This window comes from Lynx rufus, unplaced genomic scaffold (genome assembly GCF_022079265.1).
Source record: "Lynx rufus isolate CCGP_SWC_20201006 ecotype Redwood Valley unplaced genomic scaffold, mLynRuf1.p SCAF_2, whole genome shotgun sequence".
Lineage (NCBI taxonomy): Eukaryota > Metazoa > Chordata > Mammalia > Carnivora > Felidae > Lynx > Lynx rufus.
The window spans coordinates 168385680-168402383 of NW_025814834.1; the positions used below are offsets into that span (position 1 = coordinate 168385680).

At 35.4% G+C, this 16704-nt stretch overlaps 1 protein-coding gene across 1 annotated transcript in view; it reads right to left on the bottom strand.

Moving 5' to 3' along the window:
- LEPR (leptin receptor) overlaps positions 1-16704 on the bottom strand; it is a 70316-nt gene that overhangs the window by 12432 nt on the left and 41180 nt on the right. Inside the window, exons 9-17 of the mRNA XM_047085345.1 lie at positions 15673-15872; positions 13725-13873; positions 12319-12478; positions 12118-12200; positions 10730-10946; positions 8409-8591; positions 6830-6925; positions 5079-5184; positions 3817-3892 (exon numbers count right to left, since the gene is read on the bottom strand). Of these exons, the coding sequence (XP_046941301.1) occupies positions 3817-3892; positions 5079-5184; positions 6830-6925; positions 8409-8591; positions 10730-10946; positions 12118-12200; positions 12319-12478; positions 13725-13873; positions 15673-15872 (1270 nt within the window). The remainder of the gene's footprint in view (positions 1-3816; positions 3893-5078; positions 5185-6829; positions 6926-8408; positions 8592-10729; positions 10947-12117; positions 12201-12318; positions 12479-13724; positions 13874-15672; positions 15873-16704) is intronic.

Genomic DNA, 16704 nt, shown 5'->3' on the forward strand with positions numbered 1-16704 from the left:
GTCATTACAACCTGAAGATATTGCATAGTGACTAGCAAAGAATAGGTATTCAATAAATAGCCCATGAGTGAATGAGTGAAATTAATGAATTTTAAAATGAATCAACTATTTTGGGGATGGTAAAGAAGACAAGTTCTTTCTATTCTGCTTTCTACCCAGCCACTCCTTTATGATCTGTCTTATTTCCCAGATACTAAGGAAAATCTCTTAAAAATTTGTTTTCCAAGATCCAAGCAATATCCTAGACTTACATATAAATACTCACTATGTGCTTATTGAATGAATGAATGAACGACAAATAAATATATATGGCTGAAATATCACTATAGCTACAAAAATGTTACTATATGAATTTACAATGGAAGAGAGAGGAGAGGAATAAATATTTTACAAATTAAAAAAATATCATGACTTCTGTTTAGTGAAAGGGGAGTAAGGGCTTACAGCGAGTAAGTGCATAGCTGAGAGAGGTATGGGGCTAGATGGACTCAAAACAAAGTGAAGTTTCTATAAAGAGAATGATCATCTTTAAAACTAGTGCTACCTGGTCTGAAGATAAGACAGTGTCATAGACCAATGGAATAGAATAGAGACTCCAGAATTGGACCCACCAATGTATGGCCAACTAATCTTTGACAAAGCAGGAAAGAGTATCCAATGGGAAAAAGACAGTCTCTTTAACAAATGGTGCTGGGAGAACTGGACAGCAACATGTAGAAGAATGAAACTAGACTACTTTCTTACACCATTCACAAAAATAAACTCAAAATGGATGAAGGACCTGAATGTGAGACAGGAAACCATCACAACCCTAGAGGAGAAAGCAGGAAAAAACCTCTCTGACCTCAGCCGCAGCAATTTCTTTCTCAACACATCTCCAAAGGCAAGGGAATTAAAAACAAAAATGAACTACTGGGACCTCATCAAGATAAAAGCTTCTACACTGCAAAGGAAACAATCAACAAAACTAAAAGGCAACCAATGGAATGAGAAAAGATATTTGCAAATGACATATCGGACAAAGGGCTAGTATCCAAAATCTATAAAGAACTCACCAAACTCCACACCCAAAAAACAAATAATCCAGTGAAGAAATGGGCAAAAGACATGAATAGACACTTTTCTAAAGAAAACATCCAGATGGCCAACAGGCACATGAAAAGATGTTCAATGTCACTCCTCATCAAGGGAATACAAATCAAAACCACACTGAGATACCACCTCATGCCAAAGAGACTAAAATGAACAAATCAGGAGACTATAGATGCTGGCAAGGATGTGGAGAAACAGGAACCCTCTTGCAGTGCTGGTGGGAATGCAAACTGGTGCAGCTGCTCTGGAAAACAGTATGGAGGTTTCTCAAAAAATTAAAAATAGATCTACCCTATGACCCAGCAATAGCACTGCTAGGAATTTATCCAAGGGATACAGGAGTGCTGATACACAGGGGCACTTGTACCCCAATATTTATAGCAGCACTTTCAACAATAGCCAAATTATGGGAAGAGCCTAAATGTCCATCAACTGAAAAATGGATAAAGAAGATGTGGTTTATATATACAATGGAATACTACTTGGCAATGAGAAAGAATGAAATCTGGCCATTTGCAGCAACGTGAACAGAACAGAGGGTATTATACTAAGTGAAATAAGTCAGGCAGAGAAAGACAAATACCATATGTTTTCACCTATATGTGGATCCTGGGAAACTTAACAGAAGACCATGGGGGAGGGGAAGGGGAAAAAAAATTACAGAGAGGGAGGGAGGCAAACCATAAGAGACTCTTAAATACTGAGAACAAACTGAGGGTTGATGGCGGGTGGGGGAGAGGGGAAAGTGGGTGATGGGCATTGAGGAGGGCATTTGTTGGGATGAGCACTGAGTGTTGTATGGAAACCAATTTGACAATAAATTATATTTAATATAAAAAAGACTGTAATTTCTGCTGAAAGATTACAATTTAATTGTTTACACTGTTATATCTACAATATTACATATTTGTTCATTTGTTCATCGATAAGCTGTAGAGCAGTGTTTTTCTAACCTCAAGTCATAGGCCATTAGTATGTGAAATAAACGTACTGGGTTGCAATCAGTATTTTTTAAAACAAAACAGAATTTTGAAAATAGCACTGCATATAATAAAATCACTTTGACATCTTTTTTCAGTTTTGCATATCTACATCTATGCATGTACTGGGCTGCAAGGTAAGGCATATTTCTTACTGTGGGTCATGGTCAAAAAAAAAAAAAAATTGAAAGCCACCGCTAGAGAGAAAAAGAACTAATGGAGCAGGCTCCACTGTGAGACAAATAGGCAAGCCAAGTCAGGTTCTAAAATAAATCACCTAATCACTATGCGCTTCAGGTTTTTTCTTCTATAAAATGGAGATAATGATACTTACCCCACAGTGTAACTGAAAGAATAATAATTTAAAACATCTAAATATGTAAAATAATGATAACTAATAGTTATTGAAACTTAACTATGTTACAAGTACCATCTTCTTCAATCCCCAAAACAATCTTATGATGTAAGTTCTATTAAACTTCATTTTACAGGAAAGGAAACTGAGATACTGCAGATTGAAGCATATACGACTATGTCTCAGTGATTTGCACATATATAAGCAGACACTCTTATGAATTACCAGCAATGCTTTACTGAATCTTCAATTTCATACTTCACATGCAGCAGGAAGTCAGTCAATATTTGTGAGGGGTAAAATACTCCCCAGGAATTCAGAGAACTTTTCACAGAAATTAAACTGTAAAATGCTCTGGGAACTTAGAGGGAGAGAAATTCTGAACTACTTTTGTTAAAGCAAGGTTTGGGGAAAGGGGCCTAGAAGGGCAAGGTCTTCACTGACATGGTGGGGCTGTAGAGGTAAAGGGAACAGTAAAGGCATGACCAAGGCCCAGGGACAGAAGAGATAGGTTATGTAAGTTGATAACAGATTGTAGACAGAAGTCATTGAGTGCTAGCTTAAAGGGACTGTACTTTATCTTGTAGCTAAAAGGAAACCAGTGAAGACTTTTCAACAGTGACTAATAATAAAGATGCAATCATTGAGACTGCTTAATAACCTCCATATGACTGATATTTAAAACAGCATGTTGATATTTGGACATGAAAACTGAATTCTATTTTCTCAATTTTATGGGTGGAAAACCAACCTGGCTTCAAGGGAAACTACAAGAACTAATGAAATATTAAACACTAGAGGTTTCTAAGAAATTCTATCATAGATGTAAGTACAAATTATTTTATTGTAGCTAATTCGTAAAGTACTTTAGCTTGAAAAAAAAACCAATGTACTTAAATGTAAGTTTTATTATGATAATTATATTTTTCAGGTTGTGGTGTTTGAGGCCACAATTATTTTTATAGTTTTTAATTGATTTAAATAATTATGGAAATAATTACAGGGATTAAAAATATTGATTCCAGCTTTTACCTAAAGACAATCAATTTATACCAAAAAAGTATATCCAAATATCTGTTCTTCATCATATTTAACTCTTAACATTCTAATATTTATTTTATTATATACTGTGATACAGATATATATTTAATGCCCACATGATAAACTACCTACTGAATTTTGTTTCATGCTGGTTTTAAATCTCTGCATCTTGCTATTCTTAAAAATATGTAATTAAATTAAAGAGAACCCATATTTAAATGAATACAATAAGACTTAAACCATACCCTTAAAATATTTTAAACCTTAATAATGTTTGAAGCTATATAAGGCATATAGCATTTAAATGCAATCTTATATATTTTGGGTTAAAAAAATTAAAAAAGGGACCTTCTGAAAATTAAGTCCTTGTGCCCAGGAACAGTTCTTGGGGTTTGGAACATCTTCCCAAAACATCTTTTTCATTCTGCAAAGGATAAATAACAAAACATTCATACTGAAAATGTTCACAGTTAATGAGTGCACAAACTAGAAATTAATCACTTATGTCTCAGTAGGGCTTGATTCATTTCAGATACTATCCCATGAAGATTTCCACAACGTTCTGTCTAGATCAAATCTAATAACCAGTATAATAATAAAAATAACCAACACTATTTGAAAGCTCTATGACAGGCACTGTGCTGAACACTTGGCATGGATTTTTTTTGGAGAAAATAATATATTAAAAGTGGCCATCGATTGAATTTCAGAAACAATTCCACTTGATATGGCCTCATCAGCTCACTTGACTGAAAGATATATTCAGATTCTAAAACCTCCTGTCCCTCTTTTCTGCTATAAGACAAAAGTTTCTGTAGAGATTTGGCATGTGTGAAATAATATCATTGGTCCGGACCTCTCAGCACACAGTGATGGGGCACCCACAGAACCACAAGAAATTCAAGGTTATTTGCCAAACAAGGCTATTTGCCAAACTGGGGAGCCGTGCAGTGCTGATTTTTAAAAATGAACTGTCCACTCCAGGTAAATCTTCATCACTAAAAGTCCTCAACCCAAAATCTACAACTCTAAAAGTCATTTTTGCCGTATCTGAGAACATACTGCTTAGGATATCCTGTTATAAGCCTGTTATTTCCTGAATGTATTTACATTTTAAAAATGAATTTCTGGGGTGCCTGGGTGGCTCAGTCATTTTAGCGTCCAAATTCAGCTCAGGTCATGATCTCACAGTTTGTAAGTTTGAGCCCTGCATTGGGCTCTCCACTCTCAATGTAGAACCTGCTTCAGATCTTTGATCCTCTATTTCCCTCTCTCTCTGCCCATCCCCTGCTCGTGTACACTCTCCCTCTCTGTCTCTCAAAAATAAAGATTAAAAAATAATAATAAATAAATAAATAGATAGATAGATAGATAGATGGACAAATAAATAAATAAATAATGAATTTCTTCCATGATGTTTATGTGGTACTAGCAAAACAGAATGTGGTTTCCTGAAAACAGGCCTTTTCTTTTTAGGCTATCTTAATTGTATACTGAATACACATAAACATATCTAGCATACTTTAATGTTTCTGATTTGGGGTTTAAATTAAGGTTTAAATATTCTCAAGGGCTTTTTTCATAAAGATTTTTCACATCAAATACATTACCTTTGGTGTGATATTAATAATGTTCCAAGCAATAAGATTGAAGAGGAAATAATTATTGGCACAATTACATATAGACCTGCATCATTCTGGCGTTTTTCAATATCATCTGAAAAAGACATACAATTCACACGATTCGGAAGCTTGAGAAAATAATGACATCTTTCTGTATCAATAATTACAATAGACTTTTTTTCTGATTTTATCATAAATCTGTATTACTTAAAGATATAAAAATAAGAAAAAGATAAACTATAATTATGGTCACATTAATAACATGATTATTTTGTTCAGAATTATGTTTACTGTAATTTAGCAAAACATTTTTTCAAAATTATTTCTTTGCCAATTCCATTTGATCACCTTAGGTTATATAAGTCAAAGTACCAATTAAAGTTCTGATGACTCTGTCTCAGCATCTGCTTCTAGAGAAGCCTACTTACAACACCTGCCAATGTCTACCTTGTTCACTACATACACATTGACCTTGCTTTTCTCGAGCTACCAAATATACTTGCTCTTCAGAAACTTTGCACTTGCTAACCTTTGCCTGAAATGTCTTCTTTTGTACTTGTAGGTCTTGACTTAAATGTCATCTGTGCAGAGAAAAAGACCAATTCTGGGCATCCTAACTAAAGCAGCACTTTTTTTTAAATGTTTATTTTTGAGAAAGAGAGAGAGAATGTGTAAGCGGGGGAGGGACAGAGAGACAGGGAGACAGAGGATCCGAATTGGGCTCTGCTCTGACAGCAGAGAACCCTACACAGAGCGCACACTCACAAGCCATGAGAACATGACCTCAGCTGAAGCCAGACGCTTACACTACTGAGACCACCCCCTCCCCGCAACAAGGAGCCCCTAAAGAACCACACTTTAACTCATCTTACTTTTATTTTGCTTCATGGCACTTACTTCTATCTGCTGTTATATTATACATGATTTGTTTACTGTCATTCCCATTAGAGCACTGGGGTTTAAGCTCCATGAGTACAGAGACTGATGTTTACTGTTCAATCCCCAGTTCTTGTGCCCAACATGTATTTGCCAAATAATGAATGAATTTTTATAATTATTTTAATTCTGAAACCAGGAAAAATATTTCTCTCTTCAACTTCATCATTAGGTTGCTTCAATTTGAAGACAATGTGAACAGTAATAGCAAAATCAAAATGTTAATACTCCAACCATGGTAAGATGAATCAGAAATTTAAGAGGAACAGTGAATTTATTTCTATAACTACCTTTCTAGTTTTATTTTTAGGGAACAAAATGTTTCCTTTAAAAGACTGATTAAAATTTAAAGGCTCATAAGTATATACCCCCAAACATATTACTTGGGGTAGATACATTTATATGAATTGTACAGAAAAGTCCTATTTTTCCAAGTAGTCTTTCTGATGATGTATTTTATTGTACAGCTGCATATCTCCCTTTATTTTGTTTCCATTAACTTTTTATCCAATTTGAGACTGAAAAATTTAATTTCCAATACGAGAATACAATACCATGCTTGGCTGTTCTCCTTCTTACTACCACCAGGGAACCATACACTCCTACTGCAATCACTCCCTGACACATCTATCTAAGACTCTGGACTCTTCCATGACTTCATCAAAAAGAATATAATCAGATGGCAATATAACTGCTAACTGAGTAGGAAACCACACATCTGTGTAAAAAGATGGCAATATAACTGCTAACTGAGCAGGAAACCACACATCTGTGTAAAAAGAAACCAAAAGGAAAAAATTTACCTGGGGTAAAACTATTAATTATCTTCGGTTTCCCCACTCCTTCCATAAATACTGGGTAAAGACTGAATTGATACTTCTCGATGGGGATAAAATGATCTGAGGAGAAAAATTTATTGAAGGGTCATTCCCACTGAATTAATATTAATGACTAAAACTTATATAAAAAAATTTTAGGTGACTCTCCTATATTTCCACACCTAGAAATTTAGTTATTTATGGATCGAAACTGATGACTAAGCAAGTTTCAAAAATAACCTAAGCATTCCAAATTCTCCTAGTAATGACAATACTTTGTAACTAATTTTTGAAAATATTACCCAGAGACAGAAGATTGCAATTTTCAAAGGCACGTTCCAATGATTACCAATTTGTTCAAGCTCATAGGATATGAGCTTCCAGTTTCCCTTTCTAGGACAATATGCCCTACCTCCTCTCCCATATCCCCAAAGCTAGCAACATTCCTCTTTCATATGCATTTAGTTTACTTAGTTTCCCTATTCAAGGCAGCTGTGAGACTAAAGTCTTATGAAATGCAAAGTAGGGGCTGGGACCAGGAGTCCCCTTGCTTATCCAGCCCCCCACCCCGCCCCCCATCAAGGGAACAACGATCTGTATAACAAAGCTCAAAACAAATCTATCAGTGATGTATCATTTTTACAAATGTTGATAATATATAAATATTCCACAAGGGATCAATCTCTTTGAAGCCTAAATTATATATTCCCATAATTTAAATAAAAGCACAGAAAATAATCATCTGGACCACAGTGGTAATGAACTGAATTTAGTTCTCTATCAATCGTTTCTATGTGTCCTGATGCTAGGGTCTTTGGAATGCAACTGAAGTATAAGTCTCTGGAGTGATACTGTATTGTTGGATCATGGTAATCATTAGCTTCCCTACTTCAACCTTACTCAGACTTGGAGATACTGTATTATGCAGTTTAATCACCTCCTGGGGCAACTGGTCTACTCTGGGGAGTTTATATTGCCTACATCACCAAGTCCTACATTTTTAATCACCTCCTGGGGCAACTGGTCTACTCTGGGGAGTTTATATTGCCTACATCACCAAGTCCTACATTTTTAGACCTTCAGCCTGGCATTCCCACTCTCCACTAGTGGCATTATATGTTGGTACACATATTTGGGAAAACAATTTGGTGGTAGATAGTAAAAGCCATTAAAAAATAGTCTAGAAAAAAAAGGTAAAGCTAGAAGCAACATAAATGTTCTCAAAAAAATAAATGGTTTAAGTAGACTTTAGAATAAGATCCTATATGATCATTAAAAATATGGTTAAAAGGATTGGGGAGAAAAGAGAAACATGCTTGTGATATATCAAAGGAACAAATCAGAAAAAAAGTTGATAGATGATATGATTACAACTGTAAAATATTTTAAAAGGATCAAATGAAATAGAATTGAATGTTTATGATAAAGGGATAGAATTATATGTAGTAAGATGGCAGTATCATCTATATTTTTTAAGTTTTCATTAACTGGCTATGTTATTTGAATTAATAATCACTCTCCTACTACTCCATAAGAGAAACTTATTAAAGTACAGCAAACTTACCATGAATATAATACTTCTTAAAGGATGAAGGGATTCTAAGCCATTTAGTTTCACTGTCTTCATTAAGAATTTTCCACTCAGTAATAAAATACATCAGAGAGTAATCACTGGGTGATAATTTCCAGGAAAGAAACACACAACTGCTGTTTAAAGGATAAGCACTGAGTGACTGCACGGTATTTACTGAGGGGAAAAGAAGGAAATTTGTTTTTAAATTCAAAATTAATGTAAAAAATCAAATACCCTCAAGGCACATATAACCTATTAGACAAAAGGAGAAGGAAGAGAAGGCTGATATTTATATAAATAAATACAATACAATTATTTTTGTACCACAGAGTCATGTATGCAGAAAGATGTGGGAATATATGCTATTGAGGAAAAACCAAAAACGGGATTTTGGATAGAGTCAAGGAAGTTGCTCGCCACTGTAATACTGCCCAAGCTTATTAATCATCCTCTCTACTTCTCTCCAAACTCTTCTCTCCTGCTGATGGAGTTGTGCTTTCAAAGAACAAATCTGATCATTTAACACCCTCCTCACAGAGTCTCACTTAAAAGCCTCCACTGGAGGGGTGCCTGGGTAGCTCAGTGAGTTGAGCATCCAACTCTTGATCTCAGCTCAGGTCTTGATCTCAGGGTTGTGAGTTCAAGCCCCACAATGGACTCTGTGCTGGGCATGAAGCCTACTTATAAAAAAAAGCCTCCACTGTATTTCCATATGTGAGGATAAAATTCCTTCATGTCCTCTCCTATGCCACAAGGACTTTCCGTCAGACTCGTCCTCTCTCAAGAGCCAATGCTCTTTTCGGGAAGTTTCATTCCTATACTGCTTGCTTAAGAAAGCCTCTCTAAGCCTCAATACCAAGTCAGGTTCCTATTTTATTTTCTTTTATAAAATTATATTCCTCTCCTGGGAACATTTATCTCAGTTTGTAAATAAGCATCAACTTGTATGATTATTTGATTATTTGTTAATTAAATAATCAAAAAGTTGATTTGCCTCTGTGGATACTGAGACCATTATAGCTTTTCTCACATTGGAGTTCCCACCACCTAACACAGTGCAGCATTCAATAAATATTTCTAGAACATCTTGATGGAAAATATTTTTAGTGTAAAACATTGTGTAGATGCTATGGAACTTACAAGAAGCTTACACTATATGTACAAAACTAATCATTAATATAAGGCAAGATATAAAATACCTTAAGAAAGGTAGGAGGCACCCCAATTTAGGACATACCTAATCAAAGCAATAAGCAAAGACTTCATGGAAGAGATTAGTAGAGATACAAGAGATTTGAATTTTCCATTAAAAAGTTACACTTTGAATATGTAATGCAGATTGGAAACTCCTATTAAAGGCAGTTCTCAATTCTCTAATCAAATATATCAAAATTAATTAAAGAAGGTTCATTACTTTTTTAAAAAGTTATTTATTTATTTTGAGAGAGAGCATGGAAGAGGAGCAGAGAGAGAGGAAGAGAGAGAGAATCCCAGGCCCCATGCTGTCAGAGTGGAGCCTGATGCAGGGCTTGAACTCATGAACTGTGAGCCAAAACAAAGAGTTGGATGCTTAACTGACTGAGCCACCACAGAGCCCCAGTTCATCACTTGTATTAAATGAAGAACAGGGGTGCCTGGGTGGCTCAGTCGGTTAAGCGGCTGACTTTGGCTCAGGTCATGATCTCGCGGCCTGTGAGTTCAAGCCCCGCGTTGGGCTCTGTGCTGACAGCTCAGAGCCTGGAGCCTGTTTCAGATTCTGTGTCTCCCTCTCTCTGACCCTCCCCCATTCATGCTCTGTCTCTCTCTGTCTCAAAAATAAATAAAAATGTTAAAAAAAATTTTTTTAATGAAGAACAGATAAATTTTCCAGTCTGAACAATTACTTGCATCCATATGTCATACTATTACATATGTATGTAATAAATATAATACACACATGTACCTGTACTTACTTTTACACACACACACACACACACACACACACACACAGAGAGAGGCAGGGAGAGAGAGATTAATTCACATACAACTTGCATTGATCCAAAAGGTTTAGGTATTAGATTTACTAGAATATTCTCATTTATCATAATATTATTTCAACATGGTTCTACCACATGAAAACCCAAGGACCATATTATATAACCAGGGTACAACCTGCTTTGCTGTTTTTCAGAAAAGAAGAAATTAAAGACAGGAGACAGACTTACAGATTCAGGGAACTGCAGGCTTCTTGGAAGATCATTTAGAATGGGAGGAGTTTGTAAAAATTAAATATTGAAAGGGGCACAGGTTTACCACCCTGTACCCTTTCTTACCTTTGCTCATAGGCCATGAGAATGTTAAATTAAAATTCACAAAAGAAGCACCAATTGAATTGACGGCCAGAACTGTAACAGAATGTGCTTGCTCTGTCCACAGGAAAGTGAATTGAGTGTGATTTCCCACATCTTCTGACCATGTTCCATTGCGGGAAGTATGATGTTTTACCACATATTTTCTTACACTACACAATGAGTCATTTTTCATCAGAGGCTGCAGTAAACATGAACATTGATTAGTTTAAGGGCTCCCGTGCTTTTTATATCAACCAAGCTCATGAACTCTTCTTATACGTTTCCCACTGGGAGGCAGGGGCAGACCAGGGCAAGCCCTGTCTAGTTCAAGGCTGAAGTATGGGGAGGTGAGGTAGGAGAGGGCTGGTGTCTGACAGAGACACAAAGAAGTCATCGGGATGGGTATACAGCGCAGGAAACTTATTTTTTTCCTTAAGACTCAGGGAATAAATCATTTAAGTATAATTAATTATGATACAATTAGGACACTTTTCTACTGAGAAGTTTCACACTAATTTTAGAGAAAAGAAAGACTGGCAGAGAGTCAAGAGTTTCCTCATCTGAAAAACCAACAACGAGTAACCATCTGGTTCTGTAAAGCAACAACAAGAAAGAGCTGAAAAGATATTAATCATCATTTATGTTAACCCCAGTGTCATTTGTTATCTCTTCTTCTCTTAATCGTTGCTAATTCAAGTAACGGAGGCTATCAGAACCATGCATACGGCAACCCAGAATTTCTGCCCGATCATTTAAAAAAAAATCATACCAGATCACTGATGATTCCATGTAAAATATATATCTAGTCCAATTCTGTTCTTCCATTCTACAGAGCATTAACAATACACCCCACTTCCTCCATTACTGCCACCTGTTTCAAATAAGATTCAGTGCTGCCAATGCCTTACAAACCCATCGAAAACGACTCTATACAGTTGACTGGAAGTGTTTCTCCATATATTTTTTTTTGTCATCGAGATTCCTCAAAATCAGAAATAACAGAAAAAAAATAAACACAAACACATACACATGTATGCCTGCGGGGTGTGGAACAATCTGGGTAGGTGGGGAGTAGAATTTTATCAGATATCATCTAGTCCAGCTCTACATTTATACAGATGAGAAAACTGAGGCTGAAGCATCTAAGCAACTTTGCCAAAATAATGCTGACCTAGCTGTAATATACTCAGCTGAGAACAGAATGAAGTTCCCTAACTCCATGCCAGCACATTGTAGCTCTCTGCAATCACATCTCAAAACTGAAATGAAATATTGGACTGCAGAGCCTAAAAAGTGACAGGATTATGAACAATGAAGTCTTTCATAAGTATAAAAATAAAATTTAAGGGTAATATAAAAAGCAGGAATACCTTCCAAAGTAAAGTAACATTTCTCTCTTTTTTAGTGGTGTCTTCATTAATTATTCTCCAAACTTCAGGTCCTCTGGTAGGAACTGCAGAAGGACAAGGAGCCCAAGTTGTACATGTGCTCTCAGAAGGAATAGTTTTTAGTCCTATTGGAAACGCACATCCTCATGCATTTTTAAGACACATTTACAAATCTCTACAGACCTTTTATATCTGTGACAACTGTGTAGGCTGGACTACTCCAATTGCTCCAATATCCCAGCCCATCCAGCCTCTTGCAGCGCACCTGAACAGCATAGACAGCACACAGATCTGGCACCAGGACGCTGGCAGAATTGGATTTTGCATCATGCACCTCATACATCTGTAAAATAAACTCAAGCATTAGAGTAATCATTACCAACACCTATGTAGCTAAAGGGCCCTGAAGTGCAATCTATTTAAAACCTTAATACTATTCCAAAATTAACAGAGGGCTGACTTTGTGTTTTCTGGCTATAGAACTATGTGACTTGGATCTTGAGCTCCTTCAAGTGAAGGATTATCTTAGTCATCTGTGGTCTCCTTCTCAGGCCAAGATTTGGACTGACCTACTTGCAACCTCACTCTCAGCTGTTCTCAACTCTATTACTAATCTCTGTCCACTAATCCTCTACCCACAGAAATTCTTAATAATTTTAACTGAGTGGTTACATAGTGATATCTCTGATAGTCTCTTCGATAAGATGGTAAACTGTCACATTCCTTTCTACTAAAATCATGATGATCTAAAGGCATAATTAGGGTTCCTAATATTCCTGGGTCTTTGCCAGCTGCCATCTGAAAACTGACGTGGCCTGTCACCATATGCACACTTGCCACTACGGGTGTGGTTTTAGTTGTTTGGTAAAAGCAGCTTCTTCCAAAATGTGTCCCATTGAACATAACTGTACTAAGGAATATTAGATGTTAAAGGAAAAAGAGTTCCTTGGTAAATTGAGTTTGAGAAACACAGAATAAAATAAAGTCACAAATATTACTTTGATGCAGGACCTCTCTAAACCTTTAATATGTAACCCAGTGCAGTTCTGTACTAGGAACACACAGTGATACAGGGGTTCCTACATTTATTCATCCATGCAATCTTTTTTCAAGGAATATTTCAATATTCTGTCAAACTCATTTTGGGAAATGATGGGTTGCAGGAAATGTCATAACTTTAAAGGGTTAGACCTAGGGGTGCCTGGGTGGCTCAGTCAGTTAAGTGCCCAGCTTCAGCTCAGGTCATGATCACATGGTTCATGAGTTTGAGTCCCACATTGGGCTCTCTGCTGCCAGCGCAGAGCCTGCTTCAGATCCTCTGCCCCTTCTCTCTCTCTCTGACCTTCCCCCACTCATTCTCTTTCTGTCTCTGTCTCTCTATCTCTATCTCTCTCAAAAATAAACATGAAAACAATTCTTTTAAAAAGGGTTAAACCTATAGAAATATCTACTTAATAAAAACAGCTACAGAATACAGGAAGATGTACATTTGTGCCAATAAAATAAATCTTATGCAATAAAATTCTTAAACACTTATAAGAAATAACATTTAGTGAGGCAAGCTGAAGACATTTCTAGGTAAAATGTACCTTCCACTGTACTTCTTTTCCACTTAAGCCGTAGCGAATCTGGAATTTAAGATTATTCTCTGGAAAGACTGGCTTTTCCCAAGATATTTTCAATAATCCAATTTTTACAGTAATTTCCACTTTCACACTGGATGGAGGCAGTGGTTTCACTAGAAAATTTAAAAATAGTACTGTATAACAGTAATTTAAACAGTGAGAATATTTTTAAAACATTATCATGATGTTATAATCTTTTATACTCTATAAAGCAGTATCTCCTTCTCAAAGGAGATTAAAAAAAAATAGTACAAGTCAATGTGCAAACTCAGCATATTTGGGAACTAAAAGTCCCAACATCCCAGCACAGTAATATGAACTCTGAAGCTCTGCACTTATAATACCTTAAGACTGTTGATGACCAAAACCTCTAAACCTTTTCATTTCTAATGTTTCTCATGCTTATCCAATTCTTCATATATGAAGAAGACATTCTTGACCAACAGTAAGATGACATACATTTCAACTCCTGAAAAGTTAATTCCTCCTCAGAAAAGGAAGTATGAATATGTGAGAGATGCTAAGACATTCAATCTGTGACCTTACTTGACTGAATCATATGGTATCATATGGATATATTCCATGAATATCTAGTTTGCAGAAAGGATACTTTGAAGTACAAGAGTTTGCATGATCCCTACAACATGCACAGTGAGGAGGAAGGAGAAGCTTTCCACATTTTATGGGTGATAAACTAGTCACAGGGCACTTACATGTCTAGCCCATGTTTACAAAGCTAGTAACACATGGAACTGGCATTTGGATCCTAAAGTTGAATCTCCACCTTGTTTTCTAGTACTAAGTACGCAGTATAAGCCTAACTTAAACTCCTTATTTTAGTACTGAAAAGAATAACATCAAAGGTTGTTCCGATAACATATAGAACTGAATTCATAGTGTCATATATTACATGTGAAGTTATTAATGTGCGTGTTTGTGGGGTAGAGAGTGGTAGGAGGGTTCCATGCTATTCCAAGATACTTAGTACCAGAGAAGTACTCCTTACAGTAAAATCCCTTTAAGTGGAACCAAACTAAATAGTATGTGTGTATGCATGTGCGTGTGTGTGCACATGCGCGCACGTGGGGGAGGAAATCAATTAATTGGGAATCTGTGGTAATAAAAAAAAACCCCTAAATATTATGATTTTATCATACATTTAACAAAATATAGGTTTTAATTCAGATGTGTACTAATTATTTGAAAATATAACGAATCAAATACTGATTTTTGGCATAATTTCCCAATAAAATAGTATATAGGACCAAAGATATTGTTTTACCTCTATTGCATAATCATAAATAGGTCATTTCTCAAAGATTTTGCAGCAATATTGGAGGGATATATTATACTTTTCAATATATTCTTAATCCTTTGAAATCAGTGGATCTTTTTTAAGCGTATTTAAAAATATCATGATGGATATCATCTTTATCTATTTTTTTCTTGTTCAGTGTAGTCATTTTGAATCTTTCAGTAGCCTACACAGCCTCACAAATTAAACTCTCTGGTTATGACTACTCAGATTACAAAATCCATCACAATATGCAAATTAAATTTCTAAATTAAAAACACCAAATGTTTTCATAAGTACATTGGGAGAAAAACAAAGTAGTGCATTATTTACAATAATATTACTGCTACATTTTATTACCAATGATCAATATAACTCATCAAATTATATGCTGAAAGTATTCCTATTACAAAAACATTGTGCTATAAGTAACTTAAAAAAATAAAAACAGTAAAACTTTCTAAGGTTGATTGTCTTTTCAATTCCACTATAAACACACACAAAATTTTGTTTAAAAATAGTGTTATCTGAAAATGGTAAAACACAACAATTACCATGAATCAACCTGAATCCAAATCTGCTAATAAAAATGAAGACACACAACACAGTTTGACATACCCACAGAATCAGGAACAACACACGTTGGTGGAGAGTCAAGTGAACCCAAAGAGTGATTGATTCTAATCCACATTGTATAGCCGGACAATAGAAAGATTGGCTGAAATACGCATTCATAAAAACCATCTCTCTGCAAATGGCAATCTTTAGATTCAGATATGGGATGAATAGATGGAACATCAGAGCAGTAAAGGCTGCTCCTTAAAAGATACGAGAACACTCAGTTAATATACAACATTGATGAAAACGGTAAGATATATGAGAGAACGCCATAGATTTTATTCCACTTAAAATAGATGTTCTTATTGGAAATGCATTTTTGATTTCCCCACTGTATCACAATTTTATGTATTTCCATAAAAACGACAACAAACCTTATTAAATATTTTATTAGATACTAAGTGGAAATGCAAATAAAATAATTGGTATTCCTTCTCTACGGATCCAAGTAGAGGTAGAACGTACAACACTGAAAGTTAAGTTAATATTATATTTAAGTGATTATCATTTTAAAAGTATAGATCACAAGTAGTATTGGAGCATTCCTGAGATGGGAAGGAAGATAAATCCCTTACACTTTAAATATGGATTAAATTCCACCAGAAACTGAAGACATAACTGATGACAGTAAATTATAGCTTAATTGACAATGTCCTAGTATTTTCCAGTTCGGAGCATTACAATGAAAACAATACCAATCTTTGATTTATATCTGAATCATATAGTTAAATATATAATGCATTTTGTCGGAGAAGAAAATTAAGAAAGCAATTTTTATAACTGTGTCCCAATCAACACTCTACCTCAGAACATACGAAGCATTTTTCCTTTTCTTTGAAATAGCCCTTCTGCCACTATTTGCTCTGAACATGGTATTTAAGTGGTTAAATTAGCATTTTCTGTTTCCATAAAAATGGAGTAAGGAGGTTACAAGAAAATGAAAAACCTACATTCTTATGTTTCTCGTTCTATTTTTTGTGACATTTTCCTGCCTATCTCCTCAAAATTACAATCATTGGGTGTCTGTGTGTG